Genomic DNA, 21,641 nt, shown 5'->3' on the forward strand with positions numbered 1-21,641 from the left:
AATGCTGAATTCTCAGCCTTCTATGAATCCCTATATTACAATGTGGATGTCGCTCCTGCACCGGAGGTGGACGCCTTCTTAGATAGCCTTCCCCTATCCGTCCTCTCCAACAAAACACGTAGTGATCTTGATACACCAATCACAGCTGAAGAAATAGCTGAAGCTATCAACTCCCTGGCTTCGGGTAAGGCCCCTGGTTCTGGCGGCCTTCCAATACAATTTTATAAGCAATTTAAGTCGCGGTTGATCCCCCAACTTCTGACACTCTGGGAGGAGTCCTGCGAGGCGGGAATGTTACCACCATCCATCCACAAGGCCATTATAACAGTCCTACTCAAACCGGGCAAGCCCCCTACCCAATGCGGATCATATCGCCCCCTTTCCCTCAATAATTGTGACAAAGATCTACGCTAAGGTTCTGTCCCTACGTTTGACCCCTTACATATCCCACATTATTCATCCAGATCGCCGGGATTTATCCCCGGTAAATCCACAAGTCTTAACCTACGACGACTGTTTATCATTAGCAGAATCAACCCCAACACTCGGGCAGTAGCAGCTTCCCTTGACATGCAAAAAGCTTTCAACTTTGTCTCATGGGATTATCTCTGGTGGATACTTGCCAAATGTAACTTTGGACCCCGTTTTCTGTCATGGGTTAAATTATTATACTCGGATCCGATAGCTAGAGTCTGTATTGAGAACAGATGTTCACTCCCCTTCCGCATCACCAGAGGCCCCTTCTCCCCCTTGATCTTTGCGCTGAGATTGCTGGGTACACCGGACATAATCTCCTTATACGCTGATGACTCCTTACCATTTATTCGCTCGCCAATACACAATCTCGCCGCAATCCTTGAGAATGTGATCCACTTTGGCCGGATATCTGGACTCAAAGTAAACTGCTCCAAATCCATTCTTTTCCCTCTTACCGACGTCACTATCCCCTCTCCCGACCTCATGGGGTTTGCCTGGGCACAATCTGAGATAACCTACCTTGGGGCAGTCGTTGCCCGACAACCCGAATTAGTATTCAAGTCCAATTTACAGAACTACTTAACTGCACTAACTAAGACATGTTCTGGGTGGGTTAAGCTCACAATCTCTCTAGCCGGCAGGGTTGGTATCTTAATGATTGTGTTTCCTCAACTCCTTTACCACTTCATTAACCTCCCCATGATGCCTGGCAGAGAATTCTTCCAATCTCTGAATCGCACGATTAACATTTCTGTGGCACTCCGGCAAGGTCCGCCTTAAATCATACACAGTGGCTACCCCATTGGTTAGTTGTGGCTTCGGAGCGGCCACATGTTGAGAAATACTGGCTCGTCGCCCCGGCCAAATTTGAGTTGCACTGGATTAATACCACAAATCCTCCTCCACATGTCAGACTAGAACAGCGGGCAGTCGATGGGCGTGACGTTCGTTCCCTAGTTCTCTCCCCCCTCTCCCGAGTCTTGGCTGCAGTCCACTGGATCCGGTAGGCACTATGTTTCTGGCTTTATCTAAAATTTGGGTGTTGTCTAACATGCCTCGCCCCTTCCACGGCTCTCTTCCTCTTTGGAATTTCCTCTCGGGGGGCCCCCTCCATTTCACCCCCTATAGCGTACCTTTGGGCAGAGTCAGGGTTGGTATCCATCCGCAATGTTTTTGATCAAGACAACTTCCTGGAATGGGCAGACTTACCCGAGGCCGTGCGAAGGAGGTCACCCATATGGCTCCAATACTCAGGCCTCCGCAGCTTCCTTAAGAGGAGCTACCCGAGATTTCCCACCATTCCCCCTGATGATCCTATTCTCGCTGAACTCATGGACACCAGCACTTCTAGGGGGATGATCTCCACACTATATACTCTACTACATACAAGTCCATTCCACTGTTTGATAAACTTAAATGCTCTTGGGCAGAGGACCTAGAGACTGGCATCACTGATCAATGCTGGAAACGTATGTGTGCTCACACCCACGAAGTGTCCTTTAATTCGCGTTTCAAACTTATTCAATTCAAAATCTTTCACAGGTTTCACTACACTCCTCTCAGGCTGCACCTTGTATCATCAGATCATTCCCTCAAGTGCCCCAGGTCCACCTCTGGGGAAGCAACTTACATCCATATGCTTTGGTCATGCCCATCCCTTACCCGAATCTGGGGAGGAGGTCTGCTCCACAATGACTAACATCCTGGATCACGTTATCACCCCGCCCCCACTGAGTTGTCTATTTCATGACCTTGCCGGCCTTGGCTGAGACTCCAGGAGACTGGCGGGACTCTACATGCTTCTCACAACTCGAAGCATACTATTATGCTGGCTCAGGCACGTGTCCCCACACATTTACAGTGGCTTGCAGCCATAACCTGGGCCTCAGACACCAAGGAGGCCTGGCTGTCTCAGCTTCCCCCAACATCCCAGCCCAGATGTATCTGGTCCCCATTCCATTCTTACCTCTCCTCTATATCCAACAGTGATGTTGACGGGTCATCAGTGTCTGCTTCTCCCATCAGCAACCATACCTGAATTATGTACTAATTGTTGTTCATTCATTTGTTTACCGAGTAACCAGGGGCAATGTCTTCTATGCATGGACGTTGTTGCTCTACACCAACTGTTGGTACTGATACTGTGATTGTTGAGTGCAGCCTCTTGCTCGCCCTTCTCTGTAATGGCAAGTGCTTTAAATAAAGTTTTTTTTTTAAAAAAAGGAGTGAACAGGGAGAAGGAGGAGAAAGGAAGAGGAGATATGGCCAGAGAGGGGCCTGTAATGGTAGAGGGAGAGGAGGTAGAGGAAGAGGAGAGAGTGGACAGGATGTCCTGAGTTTTAGTGGTGAAACGAGATGGTAGAGCCGTGCAAAGGGCTTGGGAGGGAATAGGAGAGGTGGAACCTGCTGCAGGATTGGCCAGCTCCTTGCAGATTTTGAAAAGTCCGGCTGAGTTGTTAGAGGCCGCTGCGACGCAGGCTTGGATGTATGCTCGTCTTGGAAAGGACAGAGTCTGTATTACCTTTGGAGCAGGGGGCAGGCCAGTATGTCAGAGGATGAGCCCGATGCCCTCACTTCCGCTCTGCCACCATACACCTGCGCTTAAGGGTGGCGTGGTCGGAATCGTACCAAGAGTTGCACTTGGATGCAAGCTTCAAGCGGATCCTCATGACAGGGGCAAGGACATCCAGAGTGTTAGAGATTGAGAAATGAAGGTTGGAAAGCGCTTTTTCAGAGTGTGAGTCAGCCAAAGGTGTAGGTGGAGGAGAGAAAGTAGCGGCGAAAGCCTCCACTGACACACGCTTCATGGGCTGGATGACCGAGAAGGTGGGTGGCGGTGCTGGCTTAGCCTGAGGGGCAGAGAGCGATCGGTGAGAGGAGAGAAGAAAGTGGTCAGTTCAAGAGAGAGGAGTGGTGAGAGAGTGTGAGAGGGGGAGGTCTGATGAGAACAGAATATTCAGGGAGTGCCCTGCAGAGTGAGTCGGGACAGAGGGAAGGGGAGAGAGACAGAGAGACACAGAGACAGAGAGACGCTGAGGTTGCAAAAGAGCCCAGAGGAAGGGCTAGTAGCAACCAAGTGGATGTTGAAGTCTCCCAGGAGGGGAGGTTGAGAGGTAGAGGCAAGGAGGGAGGAGGAGAGGTCAGCCCACTCAGAGGAAGATGGTGACCTGACCAGGCGGCCTGTAGATGGTGGCCAGAGTGAGAGAGAGACTAGGAGAGATAGAGAGCCTGCAGACCAGGCATTTGAAGGAGGAGTAGGGCTGCATACAAATGACAGAAAATCTGAAAACAGGTGCCATCATGGCGTATCAGTTACTAGATGCCTATAGGATATCCCGCCACACTGCAATGCTCCCTCTGTTAGACACCATCTTCAGATTCCCTTTCATGGTCATCAGAATCAGCCCAGAAAAGTGTGGAGCGCTTAAACTAAGATGCCTCCATACAAGACAGATGCTAAACTAAGATGCATCCATACAAGACAGATGCTAAACTAAGATGCCTCCATACAAGAGGGATGCTTAAACTAAGATGCCTCCATACAAGAGGGATGCTAAACTAAGATGCCTCCATACAAGACGGATGCTAAACTAAGATGCCTCCATACAAGACGGATGCTTAAACTAAGATGCCTCCATACAAGACGGATGCTTAAACTAAGATGCCTCCATACAAGACAGATGCTAAACTAAGATGTCTCCCATACAAGACGGATGCTAAACTAAGATGCCTCCATACAAGAAGGATGCTAAACTAAGATGCCTCCATACAAGACTGATGCTAAACTAAGATGCCTCCATATAAGACAGAAGCTAAACTAAGATGCCTCCATACAAGACGGATGCTAAACTAAGATGCCTCCATATAAGACAGAAGCTAAACTAAGATGGCTCCATACAAGAAGGATGCTAAACTAAGATGCCTCCATAGCAGACGGATACAACCACATTGGTTCCTGATTTTTGACACAGGTCGGTTGTATAGTATAATGAAAGTAATCAGTGCTCTAGATAAGATTTTGAAGTGGGAGCATTTTACTCCCTGTTTTATAAAGTTGCGAGTAAAATGAATTTTAAGTCACATTCCAAATGTGAGTATTTTATAAGCAAGTAAGTCAAAATAGGTTTTAACTGTAAAACAAATATTTGTTTCTTTGCATCAAGTTATTCATACACAGTAAAAGATCAAGATACATATTTACCGCTTCAATTTTAGCAGAGGTTTCTTCCTGTAGCACTACATGTGCTACTGGTCCAATATATATCTATCGGCCTATGTGGATAAAAGCAGTAGGACAAGCTCCTATGTGTCCGTTTCCTATTTTGTGTTGCAAGTATTTTTACTCCCTATTTTTCTTTTTTGGGAGTATTTGCCTATTTCTCGGCAGTACAAGTTGCTGATACACCACTTATCTGTAGGGCTGAATGTAATGTTTTTGGATGATTGAAAAGTTCAATTGTGTAATTAAGGGTTTGAACTCATGGATAAAACCCAGGTTCTGTGTAGGGTGTAGCCTTTGGTTCCATTGAGTGGCAAACACAGACTTTGTCATCAGTGCCCCCACAGGATCATGAGGACACGGCATGCACAGATTGTCAGAGGTTCAAAGCCAAAACATTAAAACCTTGTTAAGAAAAGCATTGGTGGGTGGGGGGTGGGGGGAGATGGTGGTCGCGCGCCAGGTGCTCCAATGGTTCAGTGTCAGTTGACGACGCCGCTGAGGTCAAGAAGTTGGATGGTGAAGTTGAGGCACAGTCTGAATTGGCGTGCCAAGTGCTGAGAAGACCCTTCAGAAGGGTAGAGAGAACATTAGCACCAGTCAATCAGGTTGCTCCAAACCCGGGCTGAATCTACTGATGCAAGCTTGGGTTCAGAGCTGCCCGAGTGGTCGCTGCACCCGGCGCTGCCATTTTCCCCAACCATGCCCCTGCCTCCCACCCCAAATCCAGCCTCTCCACACACCCCACCCAAATCTCCTCAACTCTTAAGGGGTCCTCTAACCTTGCTCCACGGCTTCCTGTTGAATGGAGCCCCACTTTCCATGGCAACCCCGACTTTCCCCATCAGCGGGGGCATTTTTTACTTTTTTTCCTTTTGCTATTAGCACCTCTAGGCTTTGCCTGAGGGTGCTAATGGCAATATTCCCACATTCTGTTGGCTTCACCAGCCCCGTAAGGACCCTGGGGCCCGGAATTACTTAATTGTGTGCAATGAAAGTACATAAACTACGAAAACTCATACGCGGAAGTTCAGATCCCCTAAGCCTTTCACCTCCGCCAGAAATCCACTCAGTACATCCACCTAAAGAAAGGTCCTACAAACATGAGGGTTTCCGGTGACGAAAAGGCACACACCGCGGAGCAATGTGGCTTGACAGAAAAACAGGTCTTGGCTTCTTCAGGACCAAAACCGGGCATGCTTCGACACCTTCAGAACTTGAAATGTCAGCGTCAAGGGCTTCTGCGAATAAAGAACAAGCGAGCCAACATTTCGGCACTTATCGTTATTCTACTTCTCTACACGGCAACCAGCACCGCGTCCACTTCAGCTATCATTTGCATGCTCATCTAGAGAGCGTTGGAGTCAGAGAAATTCAGGAGAATTTGAAAATCTGTGTGATCTTCTGCAAGTTACAATTCGTTCACAACACATGATGATGAATAAACACACAACAAAACAGCACAAGTATTCGTAACAATGAAAGAAGTGATGTCAGTGGTAGGTTGTAGCCCCCCCACCAAATGACCCGTTACTAACCCGAAACTGCGGCCGAGGCTCCTCGATAGACTCAGGTGGCGTGTCCAGCGTACCCCACTTGTAGGCCAGCTCTGCACCTCTGCGTTTCCAGCCTTCCAGGAAGAGGGTGGCCCACACCACATTGAACAAGGCGAAGACCACACAGCTGATGTCACGGCTGGTCTGGTAAAACAACAGGCAAACGCACAGAGCTAGAGTTAGCTGCTATCTTGACAAACTGACTATTGCTTTAGCTTATTTGGAACACGTGATTCAAGGAGTTTACACACGTAATAGAAGGGGATTAAGCACATGATTTTATAGGGATTGAGAACATGATTCAAGGAGAACGCACACGAGCTCTGAATTCAGCATCTTAGGCGGGCGACTGACTAGTATCTTTGGGATATAATATGATACAAGAAGACCGTGCAATATTGATTAAACTGTATACGTTATGCATGCGTTTCTTTTCCCATTCATGTTGGTGGTACTCGTTTGTACAGTTTAAAATTTACTTATTTTTAATTTGTTCTCATTTAAAGATCTTGCCGTTTGTTTGCCTGTTTTGTACCGATTGTGGTGGTGTGGGGCGGTGTGTGTGCATGAGGGTTTTGAAGAATGGGCGGTGCACAGAGGATCTGTGTGATGTGTATTGAATACGGCTGAATTTAGTCATGGCAGCCATGGTGTCTGTGTGGGAGCTATGGTGTCGTTGGAGCGTCTGTAGGGTGCGTTTGTTGGGGGGTGTATATCACGGAGACAATGGATGTGATATGGGGGCTTGAGGGATATAGGTCAAAGTTTCGAATGAAAAGGATCGAATGACAAAATGGTCGAATCAAAACGACCGAAAACAAAAACAAAAGGGTCGATTTTTTAAAAAAGATTTTTGGACCCCCCCCCCCAATCCCTGTTTTTGTGGTAAAAACCACTTTTTTTCCTATACGGAAACCCAAAAAATATAGATATTTAAAAAAAAAAAAAAAAAAAAAAAAACGACCCTTTTGTTTTAGGTCCTATTGACTCGACCCTATGGCATTCGATCCTTTTGGATTCAAACCTTTGACCGGACACCGGGCTTGAGTAGGGGCTGTGGTGCGTGATGAGTCTGCGTGGGTGTGTGTGCGAGGATCAGTGGGTCCACGATGGTTTGGGTGTGAGGGTTTTTGGACATTCATGTGAGGGGATGCGTGTGCTGTGTGGGTTATGTGTGTCTTGATGGAGACCGAAAGATTTGCGGGAGGGGAAGCAAAGACCTGAGCTCTGTGAGATGGAGAATGACAGAAGGAGGCGAGTTATATAATGATCAGATGCATTTATTTTTAGAAGGACACACTGGATATCTGCATTAAGGCAAAGGAGGGGGGGCGGAACATTGCTGTCTGATGAAGAGGGCTGTCAAGGGGAGAGATGGAAAGGAAACGAAAATTAAGCCAATGCTATGCAAGCGCTGGCAGCAGATGAAAGAAACGAGCATTGGCATTGCCAACAGTTTGGGCTTTTGTGTAGGCATGGGGAAGGCACTTTCAGGCACTGCCATAGTGGTATTATCTAGCTAGCGATGGTAGCAGGCGCAAAGTAGTGCATTTACCTGGGCATCTAACAGCAGTGTCTAGCACATGCCTTATATGTGTACACAAGCCAAAACTCTTGGCTTTGCCAATGCTTGTTTTAAACAGGACTTAAGTGAAGGACATGCATTGTGCTTATAAATGAAGGGGCCGAAGCCAGACCTGGCTAAGACTTTTTTTTTTATTACACCAATTAAGTCAGAAGACTGATTTGATATAACACTGTCAGGCACTTCGAGCGCAAAAGTTGATGGTAGGCTTGATATTTCTAGCTCAAATAGATCCTAAGGGGAGGTGTTTTGGGCGCATAGGGGCAGGAACTTGGTGAGAATGGCCATAGGAATTAGCATGGCCATGGCTGTCAATGGGTGGGGGCAAATAACCAATCTAACCAATAACCAAAGCTTTGTGTCCATACTCATATGCCATTTCTCTATAGCTGTACTCTAATACTCTAATGCAATAGTTTCGGTTTATAGGATGCGCTTAAGTGCCACCCAATAACCCAAACTAAAAAGATCAACAGTACTATAAAGTGGTTTGTATTATTGGTACCGGTGATGCATGCAAGTCAATTATCGCTCAGAAACGCATAGGCCGCGTCCCCTTAAAGAGACTAAAACAAAATACTTTGTGAAGATTTCGCGCTCACAGAATCCTGGTCAGGTGTCCCACCTACAAATTTTCTGTAGGGATATCCAACACATGGCATCCAGTATAACCGAGTGCCCCAGACATACTTTTCAGAGGCACCAACCCTGGCCTCCACTAGATGTCCCGGCCCTAATGTCCTCACCGAGGTACTAGACCCAGTGCCCTCCATCGAGGAAAGAGCCCCACTGTCCTGCACCGAGGCACTAGCCTCAGTGGCCTGCACCGAGGCACTAGCCCCAGTGTCCTGCACGAGGCACTAGCCCCAGTACCCTTCAGAGAATGCTCCGTTCTGCACCCTCCAAAGACTGCTCTGCACAGACATCCTTCACAAATGGCCAAGCCATGGTGTCCTACTTAGATGTTTAAATTCAAGTGTTCCATAGTGATTTCCCGACCCTGCTGTCCAGGTGATATGCCTCCGTCACCTCACCTGATCAGACTCAGTGAAGAACCATAGCATGGAGCCGAAGACAGCTGGATAGACCATGGCAGACGTGTAGAATCCCAGCCACGCGAAGTACATGGCAATCTTCACTCCAAAGTAATCGCAGATGTCATCTGGGGAGAAGGAAAACGAAGGTAAATGAGCCCTAAAGTCCATTGATCATTTCTGTGAGAGGGGAATTGTAAAATCAAATACTTGTCACCCAAAAGTAGAATAAATGTGGGAGGGGAGCTTGTGCAATATTAAACTCTATTTGATTGAAATCAAACGTCCGTCATTTCTCGATCCTCACACATTTAATTTTCAATTACGATATTAGATTCATTCACTAATTGAATGCACATATCATAGGGATTGAAATTAAGATTTGATAAGCAGGAGATAAAAGCAGCTCCTGGATCGCCAGCATTAACCAGTGACCAGGAGCTACCACTAGGGAACCAGGAGCTAGTAGATAGCGTTCCACAAATTTAGCTTCCATATAAGATGGAAACATCACTTTGTACATTATTTATGCTTCAAATTATTTAGCCCTTATGCCTTGAATGTTGTATAATGTCTCTTTACGCTTATGTATAGATGTTAACCAACACAGAGTTAAACCCACATAGGTGTGTTGGTTTGGTATCAGTTGACCTGTGGAGCCAAAAGTGGCTCCTGGTAGATGTTGGTCTCAAGCTAACCAGGATCTTCTAGGCCGCAATAATGAGCTAAATAGCTCTCAGCTCCCCTCAATTTTGAACCCAGATTCAGTAAGTGAAAAAATCACGCCTGTACAAGCTAACAAAGGAATAGAATAGAAAAGGCAAAGTTTAAGAAAATACACTTCCAACCTTTATCTGGTGACTTCCCAACAGAGATGGGTCAACATCTCCCTAGACCTTTTCATACCATTATTACACTCCTGCTGCAATGGCTGTACGTTTATCGGATTGACATAACGTAATTCAGCCTGAGCCATTTCAGAAAAGTTACGAACTTTCTCCTGCTTTCGTTTTTCCAGATGAAAATCTCCTGCTACACAAGGGGGACACATGATGTCCAATGGTGATCAACGAAATCCAGCCGCAGTAGTGTCTACCATGCATTGCGTTGGTTCACTTTCATGCATAGCTTCTAACCCCTATACCAGAGGACACATCATCAAGTGGGTACTTGATCCCGCCAGCTCACACATGTTACATTATGATGAAAAGGCAGGTGCTATTGACTGCTACACCAGTAGGTAATACCATTGTAAGACAATACAATACTGAAAAGGTTTTTTTAAAAAAAAAATAGTAGAAAGAAAATAAATGCACGATCTAATTGCACCAAGAGTTCCAGAACAAGATTTGCTTCATTTTCCCCCTCTTTATTGTAGCAATAACGTGGCTATCGGCTATCAATTAAATATTTATTTTGTAAAATGCGGTTGGATATCCTTTGTATGAAGCTTAATCTCTCAATGGTGGCAACAGCTCCTTTATAATTCTCGTGACAAGCCCTTTCTTCCTCTTGTAATTAGCTAAATTAATTCGAAAAGGGCACATATTCTTTGAAAACCAATTACATTTTGGAACAAACTCTTCAATTTGAATACCCACTAGTATCTAGTTAAATCTTGTCTCAGAATATAATAGCCAGTCTGCAAGCACTGCTTTGTAAAAGTCTTGGTATTAAAAAGTACCATTCGGGTGCTTTAGACTTCAATGCGCTCTCACCAGATAAAGTGTTTCTTCATGGATTTCCGCCAGATTATTTTAACATATCGTGGATGAATATACAATTCTCTTTTATTCAATGATTTGTTCCTCCCACAAAGTCCTAGGGAGTCTCCACTTGATGGTATGAAAATAATTTCAACAGCTTAACATTTAACAGCTGGTTATTATTTTCATCATTTGTTTGCTAGAAAATCCCATTTATATTTGTGTTCTCTTTGCCTTTAACCACGCCCGCTAGAATATGAAATATTGCACCCCTTAAAGACACATAACATCATAATAAAATCATTCTCATTTCAAATCATGCAATCGTCTGTATTTTGCACCCACATCACCCTTTTTAATAATTTATTTTATTTACCCGTATTGAAATAAATGATCATGGCTCACACCACTTTATGTGGGACACATGAAACAAATTTTAATGAGTAACCAAAATTCATATCCCCTGAATTGCAGGAGGATAATGCCGAAAATACAGGTGATTCTCATTAGAGGTATCAAAATAGGTTTGAAAAATCAAAGTGTGATAAAACGTTCACATTGTATTTTGAAATCTGTTATTTCAGTTCTGTCATTTGTGGATTTGACATGAATGAATGCACCCATCACGGCTCTTTTAGCTACATATGCCATTTTTTTTTTTTTCACTGAGCTTTTAATTAAATCCCGTTTTATTGTGGAGGGAGGAGATTGCCAACGCCCGCACGGTGGCTGCATATGTGCAGGCCTTTCCTGTGGGCAACCCTGAAAAGAACAAAGAGAAGGATGGCGGAGCACTCAATCCACACGGTTTCCTGCTCCATAACATGGCCATTATGTTGCAGGAGCATTTCCCGCTCTCAGTCACTTTGTCACTAAAGAGCTATTGAGAGCAGAACACGCCCCAGAAATTCAGTGGCAAACAAAACAAGCATACATGTGGATAACGTGTTCTGTCATTCTCCAGCTGCTATATCCTGTTAGAGCAAAACATTCCCCCTTTTAACTTTCTTGAGTACGTTTCCCACTGCCACTGAAAATTTCATAATTATTGACACGTTTACCCCCATTTTGAAAAAAGGTATCTTATTTTTTACAGCATGACTATTTGTGTCCTTCTCCTGATAACCTTTGATTCCATAAACTGCTTTGTGATTAATACTCTTGCTTGTCTATAGCAGTTAATGACAGACTCCTCCCACTTGAAATTGCGTAAGTGTTATCACCCAACTCAATGGCACTGAACGTATCACCCTTTCAGGGAAGAACGGCCAAGGCAACCAGTGATCTGCAGGTTGCATAAGGATCACCGAAGATGTGCCAAACTTGCGGAGCAATCTCCAGCTTGGTGAAGTATGCAATCATTTGGATATTCATACTCTAGGTGGTGATCAATTTTCACCAATTCCTTCTGCAAGAAAACCATTCCATTCCATTGACACCAATCTTTAAAAGTCTGTGTGAGAGGGAAAGGCATGGGTGCTGTTGATCAATACAGATATTTAAGCCATAATTACTAGATCTTCCTAGTCTGAGCCACCAGATCAACACACTAGATGCCTCAGATCAGCACAATGGGTACCACGTCATTTAAAAGACTTATTTTTAAAGTCTTCCTTTTGGCCGTGCACTGTTTGAGTGAATTGACCAATTTCATATACATGTAAAGGTGTTTGTGGGGATGGGGTAGTAGTGGGTGGTGAAAGGAGGAGACAGGTTGGTGGCGATGGGGGGTAGAGGAGGGGGAGGGTGCGGGTGTAAAAGGGGAGTCACCCAACAAAGAAAAAAAAACAGGTTGAATTTTAGTCGACCAAAAGTGCACAACTAAAATGAAGTCTTTCAAAACACGTAGGACCTGAAAAACTCCACAGCAATTCACATCCCGAAAAAAAATGCAAACTGGACCCGATCCATGCCTGCCCAACCAAACCAACTACAATTCATGTCAAATTGAGCTGGCAGATTCCTCTTTGGTCTTCAGAAACACAACCACACTCCAAAGATACCTCCAGTGTCTCACAGTCTCTAAGAATTGAGCTAATAACCCTTTATGAGACCCACAAACTCTTTTGGAAGATGGGCCCAAATTATCCATTGAACTGCTAAGAAAACTTCCTACTCCCCACATCCTTCAGTTTAGGAGAGCCAGAAGATTACATGCCAACAAGGCCAAACTCGGCACGCATCCCCGTCACTGCAATGACCCTCCGATGAGCATCAAGAAGGAACCAAACCCTAAATTGGTCGGTGTCTAGCAAAGGAAAGCCCTCCTCAATACCTTACTGGCCGCTTTCTCCCAAGAACTGCCCCCAACAAGATGGCTTCAGTCCTCTCGAGCCCTTAAAACGTTTTCCCAGTAAGACAGTCTAAATGACGCGATATGGAAAATGTACCCATTTTATTTGTTCTTGTGCTCTGAAGCGATTGTATTTTAGCATAAAACAACTGTACAAAAAAAATAATTGTTTTATGTTCTTTTGGCATCAGGTATTTTCTTAAATTAGGTTTTTAACTAATAACTCAATAAAAAACGTATTGAAATGTTTTTTTAAAATATTTGGGGGTTCCCCCCAAATCCCCTTCCCCATTATTGAATCCCTATACCTAACCCCCCCACCCCTTCTATCCCCTTACCCACCCCCCTTTATTTTTTGATGAGTTTTTCGATTAATATTTTTCATTAAAAACTCATCAGAAAAAACCTGGCGGCAAAACAATTATATACCGAATAAATATCCTTCATGACTTCGACAAGGATATATTCAGGTGTGTGATACATTGACTCATTGGAATTTTTTACCATTTATGGATTTAGTCTTTGGTCCACTGTAATAGATTGCAATTTGTGAAAAAAGTTCTTCCTGAGAGAGTTATTATGAATCGGTCCTTGTGAGGATTGGTCTTCTGCATAGGTTTCCTCATCAGAAGCTGGGGCTGTGGGGATGTGGTATGCACCTCTCGCTATATGGGGCTGTGATGACCAGCAGAGAAGCCTATCCGCCCCTCTTGTTTTGGATTTTGAGAGCTAATGATTGCTCCCCTTTGCTTGTTTGCCACCAGCCCCTGTACCTAGTGGCTGCCGCTCGCAGATGGCTTGCACCCAGGACTTCATCAGTCTGCTCAGGATCCGCTGCTCGTGGATAGGAAAGACCTGCTGGATCACTCCTCGGGCGGCCAACTCAGGAACTAAAGAGAAGAGAAAAAGGAGCAAAGGGGGAGTGGAAAGAGTGAAGAAAGCAAGAGGAAGAAAAAAGAGGGAGCGAGAGAGAGACAGAAAGACAGAGAGAGAGAAAGAACAATGATCAATTGATAGTACAAAGGAAGGTTCAACGAAAAAGATTTTTTTAAAAAAGAAGAGGAAATTAAGAGGAGGAGAGAGGTGAGAGTAGAAGGGACAAGACAGGCAAAGAGAAGGGAACAGAAGTGTAGGTGAGAAGAGAGACATGAAGACAGTAGCAATGAGAACCGAATGGGAGCGGGTGGAAGAGAGAACACCAACAACAGGGAGAAAACAGGAGAGGTGAGAGAGAGTAGAAGAAACGAGAACAGAGAAGGGGATTTGGCGGGTAGATGAAAGGTCAGATGGGTACAGGAATTCGTGCGGGAGAGCGGAAGAGAGCAGGCATACAGGTAGAGGTAAGGAAAGAGGCATAGAGGGTGGAGAAAGCAGGTGATGGAGGAGGCACAATATCAAAACAGAAAAAGGATTGAGTGAAAGGAAAAAGGAGGCACAGATGAAAAAAAATGAAACTTTAGGCGGTGCAGAAATATAAAATGTATCTGTTCAATGACGTTCTGACAAGACACAGTTGACAGCGCAAACACAAAAAGATATTTTGACAGCGGAATGCTGTGCTCTGCTAATAAACAGGTATTACTGCCGATTCTTAGGATTAGTTTAGAATATGAAACAATAAGACGTTAGAGAATATTCTTTATACGTAACTCACTGATAGGCTGGCCCTCCAGAAAGTAGATATTGTGTAAAGATTCGCCCTGTTTTGCTCGCAGATTCTCCAACCAGTAACGGATGATCTCCTGCCGTTCCTGCAAAAAGGACAGTCATTCCCATTAGAAAGGTCAAGCCCCACCACTTAGTCCCACCTGGTTGTTGGATCTTTTATCAGTTTCCTGTTGATCCCAATGTCAGACCACTGTTTCACCTGCGAATGGAAGGGTGCTTTGGTCGGGGAAAGAGAAATGTTATGCAACAGCTCTCTATGGACGCAAAATGGAGAGGATGTTGTGGTAGAGATAGGTAGATAATGCATTGCTAGAACTCTGGCAGGTCCTCCGGTATTACCCAAATTGTTCGTTTACAATTGTTCGAATGAACAATTGACCGAATTTACAGGGTCACAATTGACCTTTTCACAATTGACCGAATATATATATATGACAAGCATTACTTACCGTAAAAGCATTTCTGATGTTTGTTAATCTGCTTAGAATCACATGCTGTGCATAGACTAGCGAGCAGTACCCGGAGTTGGCGGTGGGTTATGAGAAGGAACAGTAGAGCAAAGCTGTCTTAATACTGCTTGTCCCACCTGGGAGTCAGATCTAGAGTGTGCATCTAGACAGTAGTAGTTTTGTAAAGGTGTGCACAGAACTCCAGGTAGCCGCTTTGCAGATGGACTCAAGGGGAACATTTGCAATGAACGCTATGGAAGCCCCAGTGCCTCGAGTAGAATGTGCTCTTGGCTTGTAGGGTAGTTCTCTCTTAGCAAGAGAGAAACAGAGTGATGCATTGAACAATCCATCTAGATATAGTGGACTTTGAGACTACATCTCCTTCTCTTCCTGCTGCCACCGAGACAAAGAACTGATTAATCTTTCTCAGTGGCCTGGTTCTTTCCATGTAGAATATGACAGCTCTGCGTACATCTAGTGTATGCAGACTTTTTTCTCCCAATTTGGAAGGGTTTTGAAAGAACGTTGGTAGTTCTATTGACTGGTTTACATGGAATTTCGAGATGAATTTTGATTCAAACCTTGGGTGTGCATAGAACCACCTTATCCTTGTGAACTGTTACGAAGGGGTCTAGAACAGAAAGAGCCTGTAGTTCACTTACTCTCCTAATGGAGGTGATAGCTATTAGGAAAGCAGTCTTAAGAGTGAGTTCTTTAAGAGTTGCCTTGTGCATGGGTTCAAAAGGCGAGCCCATGAGTCTAGAAAGTACCACATTTAAGTCCCATCCGGGAGCTGGGTTAGCTATCGGAGGGTGTATTCTCTTTACCCCCTCCATGAAGGCCTTGATAACTGGTATCTTCCACCACGACACTAAGTTGGGAAGTGGTGTATGCAGAAAAAGCCGCCAGGTGGACTTTAATGGAATTGAACACTAGACTTGAATCCAGTAAATGGGTCAAGTACAGAACAATGTGTGTGGGAGAGCAGTCAACCGGGTTGATGCTCTTACCTCTACACCAGATGACAAATCTTTTCCACTTGCTAGAATAGCAGTGGCGAGTATTAGGTTTTCTGGCTTCCCTGAGGATGTCCATACATCTCTGCGGGAGTTGTAGATGTCCAAATTCTATGATCTCAGGAGCCAGGCTGCTAAATCCATGGTCTGAGGGCATGGATGCAGTGTCCTGCCCTTGTCCTGTGACAGCATGTTGTACGGGCAGGGAAGTTTCACTGGGGGAGATAGGGACATCTCCATCAAGTGAGCGAACCATGGCTGCCGGGCCCACATTGGGCCCACTAGTATCATGGTAACTTGCTCCTGGTGCATCTTGTGCACAACTTTGTTGAGAAGGGGAGTCGGGGGAAAGGCGTAAACAAATTTCCCTGACCATTGAATCGACAGACCGTTCCCCTTGGACTGGTTCTGGGGGTACCTGGAGGCGTAACTTTGGCATTGTGAGTTCTCCAGAGTTGCGAACAGGTCTATTTCCGGGAATCCCCATTGCGTGAAGACGTCTGAGACGATGTCTTCGTGCAATCGCCATTCGTACTCTTCGGGCAGGGGGCAGTCTCTGCTGAGTTCGTCTGCTAGCAGATTGAGTTCCCCTGGTACGTGTTGTGACAGTAGGAACATGTTGTGTTTGAGAGCCCACTTCCATATATTCTGGGACAGCTTGGACAGTCCTGGAGAGTGGGTGCCCCCCCTGCTTGTTGATGTAGTACATGGCTGTGGTGCTGTCTGTAAGGACCATCACTGTCTTCCCTTGTAGGTGTTCCTGGAAGGCTTTTAGTGCTTTGAACACTGCCAGTAGCTCCAGTAGGTTTATGTGCTTGGATGCTACGTTCGGAGTCCACACTCCGTGAGCAGTCTGATGGGATAGGTGAGCCCCCATCCTGTGAGGGATGCGTCCGTGGTTAGAGTGGCCTCCACCGCGGGTGTGGCCAAGGGTTTTCCTATTATCAGGTTTTCCTTTGTCCACCACTGTAGCGAGAGAACCAAGGCCTGCGAGACCACCACTAGATCGTCCCATTGTCCGCTGGCCTGACACCACTGGCTGTTGAGCCACTCTTGCATTGGGCGCAGGCGCGCGTGAGGTACCAAATAAATACACAACACCATCATTCCTAGCAAGCGCATCGCTTTGCACACCGTCACCTCTCGACCTGCCACATATTGGGGGATCTGAAACAGCATGTTTTGGACCCTCTCGTTGGAGGGGAAGACGAGGCCGTCCTTTGTTCGAATTAGAGCCCCTAGGAATTGTTTGACTTGGCTGGGGTCTAAGCTGGACTTCTTCTCGTTGATGGAGAAGCCCAGTTGGAACAAAAGGTCTACAGTCTTTTGGGTGTTTGAGAAGCATGTCTCGTAAGAATCCCCTGTTATGAGCCAGTCGTCGAGGTAAGGGTATACTGGGATGGATAACCTGCGCAGGTGGGCCGCTGCCACTGCCAGTACTTTCGTGAATACCCTTGGTGCAGATGCTATGCCGAAGGGTAGCACTCTGAACTGGTAGTGATTGCCTTCTATCATGAACCTGAGGTATTTTCTGTGCGCTGGCAACATTAAAATATGAAAGTATGCATCTTTCATGTCCAGTGTTGTCATGTAATCTCCCTGTGATAGCAGTGGGATCACTTCCTGTAAGGTCACCATACGAAACTTTTGGGGTTTGACAAACTTGTTCGCTGGGCGCAGATCTAATACAGGGCGCATGGTTAGATCCTTTTTGGGTACAAGGAAGTACACTGAATAAATACCTTCCATTACCTGAGATAGAGGCACGACTTCTATGGCTCCTTTTTCCAGCAGTTGGTCCACTTCTTGGATGGCGAGGTGTTCTGGTGTCATGCAGCGTCCCCTCGGGGGTCTGTATGTTGGAGAACTGTTGAACTCTATACAGTTGCTGCGGGCTACGGTGGAAAGTACCCAGCGGTCTGATGTTATTCCCTCCCATGCTGGAAGAAAGGATGTTAACCGGCCTCCGACCGGCGTTGCATGGGAGGGGACGCGAATCTTCACGTCACTTGGTGGTGTTGTTGGCTTGGGTGCCTCTGGGGGTGGAACCCCGGCCTCTTCCCTTGCCACGGCGTTGACCCCTCTGATTGTACTGGCCGCTATTACCCTGGTAGTTGCTGGCAGAATACGGTTGTTGGTTATGTTGCTGGCGTTGTCCACGAAAAAAGCGCTCATTACCAAATCCCCGCCTGTTAGGGGGTTTTGAAATTTGGTCTAAGGTCTTTATTGTATCAAATTCTTTCTTCGCGTTCTCCAGCGCGTCATCCACTGCTCTCCCAAAGAGGTTGGACTCCTCTATGGGTTTATTAATAAGGGACGTTTGTGTTTCCGCCTTAAATCCAGAATTGCGAAGCCAGACGTGACGCTTCAGTAAAATTCCTTGTACCAAAGTGCGGCCAGCCGTCTCTGCTGCATCGAGGGTATTCTTGACGATGCTTTGATTGACCAGAGAGCCCTCGTTAACTGTAGCCAGTAAACGAGTCCTTGGGGGTTCGGGAACTTCTTCGATGTCCTGTTTGAGCTTAGCCCATTGAGCATCGGCGTAGCTTGCCAATAGGGTATTATTATTGGCGATTCTGGTAGAGAATGCTGCAGAGGTGGTGATTCTCTTGGCTAGGGCATACAGCTTCTTCCCCTCTTTATCTGGGAGTGCCTCACTGGTAGATAGTGGGACTCCTGCCCTTTTCCTGGTGTTGGTCACGACCAGGGAGTCCGGGATTGAGTGACCCTTAATATATAATGGGTCTGATTGAGAGGGAGAGAACAGTTTCTCAATCCTCGGATTGACCCCTCTCACCAATGCAGGAGTGGAAAGAGAAGGTGTAATAGGTCTCTTAACTGAGACGAGGATGGGTATAATCTGGCTAGTGGGGGGTTTTTCTTTGATAATCCTCTCCACAAAATCGGTGTCTGGGGTGACCTCCCCAGTTTCGATTTCAAAATGTGCTGCTGCCTTCTTCAGCAGTGTAATGAAGGTGGGTTGATCATCGACAGGCGAAGGGTTCCTGACTGGTGTAGTTTCAGTAGACCTGATGACTATACTGCTACTGCCTGTATCAGTCGACCTAGCCGGTGACTGCCAGGGATTTGGGTCGCCCTCGCCTGTGTCTTCCTGGAATCCCTCCTCAGATAGGTTAGTTTCCTCGTGAAAACCTTCCTCTTCTTGCTGGTCTTCAACATAGGTGAACTCATCTTCCTCCTGGAAGAAGGTGTCTTCCTCAGTGGGATTGTAAGAGTATATGTCCTCCTGTATGGGGTTATAAAACTTCTGGTATTTAGCCCTTGGACTCTCCAGGGGTGCCTCCCTTGGTCTCTTGGGTGCCCTGTCTTCTGGGATGGACATGAACCCGTCTAGTTTGTCCATACAGGTCTGGAACCTTTCAAAGGTCCACTGAGGTCGGCCAGGACGGTCTGGGAAAGAAAAAGGAGTTTCTTCCTCCTGTAATTGTCTGGTTCTGTCCCATAATGTTGAAGAAAGTGAGCCTTCGCCTTCTGAGTAGCCTTCTTGCTGGCTAGGGCCTTCTGTCGGCGTCGGGAACTGGCCTGATCAGTTTTCCAGCGCTTTCGGCGTATCTTTGGCCTTGTGCACGGTTTTCGGCGTCTCACTTGCCGTACGTCTCTGGCCGTCCTTAGATGCTATGCGCGCGAGGCTTTCGGCAATCATTCTCTCTTCCGAGGGATCGGTCGCCGTCGCGCTTTGTAACGTCGAGCCTTTGCTCGTCGAGTCCTTGCTCGTCGAGTCCTTGCTCGTCGAGTCCTTGTTGGCAACGTGAGCGCTCTTGCGATGTGCGTCGCCGGAGGTTTTGGTGTTAGCGCCCTTATTTTTAGAATGCCCAGTCGCCTGTCGCGGAAGCAGTGGCGGGGAGGGCTCACGACCCTTACGGTCGGCGGAAGACGCCGGGGGGCCCAGCGTCTCCGTTGGCGCTATGGCTGCCTTCGTCTTCGACTAATGCATGCCGGGGGGTATGTGCTTTGGTGTTTTTCCGTGTGCGTCCTTGTCGCCGGGGTGTTCATCCCCATAAGCTGGGCGTGAGCCGGGCTTGTCGGGGCCGGGGACGGACGACGAGGAGCGTGAACGCTCCTTTGAGAGGTCTACAGCCTCCGTTACGGGGGCCGTGTAGTCACTGTCCTCGTCACACTCAGCGGCAGCGGGCGAGGAGTCAGGCCTAGACATGGCGTAGGCCGCCCACCTTTTGACCCTGCGGTCTTTTAGAGTTTTGGGCTTAGTAATTTACAGGCCGCACAGCCGTCCTCCTGGTGATCGAGGGGTAAGCAACGGTTGCACCGTTTGTGCTTATCTTTCCAGGTATATTTACCCTTGCAAAGCGGGCAAAACCTAAATGGCGTCCTCTCCATAGCTGAGGGTAATAAGTGTGACTACGACCTCGAAAGAGAGGGAGGGGAAAGAGAAAGGAATTCTTAAAGAGAAGAAAGAAAGACCACAAACCCCACTCTCCCTACTGTGTATGGCCGGCGAGGCCAGGCCACGTGTTCGGCAGCGCCGAAGGATCCCCTCCGCTCGTCCTTCCGTCGAAGATCTTGCTCGGCGGAGAAACAGCTCTGCGTCGAGGGAGGGATCTACGTTATTGATATTAATAACAAATGACCAAAGGTCGAAGAAACTATTTGGCAATGTCTCTCGAGGGGGTCCACATAAAGGCGACCAGTAGCTGGGCGGAAAAAAACAATCTGAGGGACCTCAACGCTTTGAGGGATTGTGGGTACAATGCACGTCACTATAGGGATAGTGTTACAGACACGCCTTGTCGACGTCCCCTTTTCGACTACGAAAAACAAAATGCAATACTCCGCAGTGACCACTGGATGTCGGACCTATGCACAGCATGTGATTCTAAGCAGATTAACAAACATCAGAAATTATATATATATATATATATATATATATATATATATATATATATGGGTTTTGGGGGGTTTGGCATTGGGTGGGGGGTTTCCCCCCACATATATGGTACAATTGACCTTCACAATTCGGTCAATTGTGAAAAGGTCAATTGTCATTCGAACAGTTGTAAAACGAACAATTCGTATACAACCGGAGGACCAAGTGCCGTACACAGAAACCAAGGTGAAAAAGATTGGAGTCTGAGATATTGCTTAAAAAGCAGAGGCCCACAGGAAGAGTAGACTGGCCACTATAGTTGGAATCTGCGACACGTCGACTCTTCTGCACTTTAGATTAGATTTGAGAGGATGATTGTAGTGAAAGAGGATTGCCTAGTAACCAAGGTCCTGCAAACTCACCTTCGGGGCCCAACTAGATGCACGCTCTACCAGAAAACCAACAAGGTTTCTTGAGGATGGAAGTGTCACACGGTATTAAGTAAAAAAAAAAAAACGTTTCAATGGATAGAAAAAAATAATCAATTTAGAAAGACTGACCAGACAGAGCGACCTTTCTAAATCAAACTGTCACGCCCCTGCCGCACACGAGTACGTGCAGGGTGTTACAGGCACAGCGAGACGCGGACAAGTCATCTTGGGAGTGTCAGGCGAGTGTCTGTGTGTGTGTGTGTATCTGTGTACATATGTGTGGGGAGTAAGTGTGTGTTGTGCAGGGAACAAGAGAACCAGCTGGGGCCGATCGGGGTGGGAAAGGGATTATCTTGCGGGGCGA

The 21,641-nt window shown here is 46.4% G+C and overlaps 1 protein-coding gene across 2 annotated transcripts in view; it reads right to left on the minus strand.

Annotated features, from left to right (window-relative positions):
• ANO8 (anoctamin 8) overlaps positions 1–21,641 on the minus strand; it is a 525,215-nt gene that overhangs the window by 122,280 nt on the left and 381,294 nt on the right. For both annotated transcript variants that reach the window (XM_069648985.1, XM_069648993.1), the window contains exons 5-8: positions 14,525–14,621; positions 13,644–13,760; positions 8,872–8,999; positions 6,235–6,396 (exon numbers count right to left, since the gene is read on the minus strand). In XM_069648985.1, the coding sequence (XP_069505086.1) occupies positions 6,235–6,396; positions 8,872–8,999; positions 13,644–13,760; positions 14,525–14,621 (504 nt within the window). The remainder of the gene's footprint in view (positions 1–6,234; positions 6,397–8,871; positions 9,000–13,643; positions 13,761–14,524; positions 14,622–21,641) is intronic.

The sequence above is a fragment of the Ambystoma mexicanum genome, chromosome 1p, assembly GCF_040938575.1.
Source record: "Ambystoma mexicanum isolate Mex_15411 chromosome 1p, UKY_AmexF1_1, whole genome shotgun sequence".
Lineage (NCBI taxonomy): Eukaryota > Metazoa > Chordata > Amphibia > Caudata > Ambystomatidae > Ambystoma > Ambystoma mexicanum.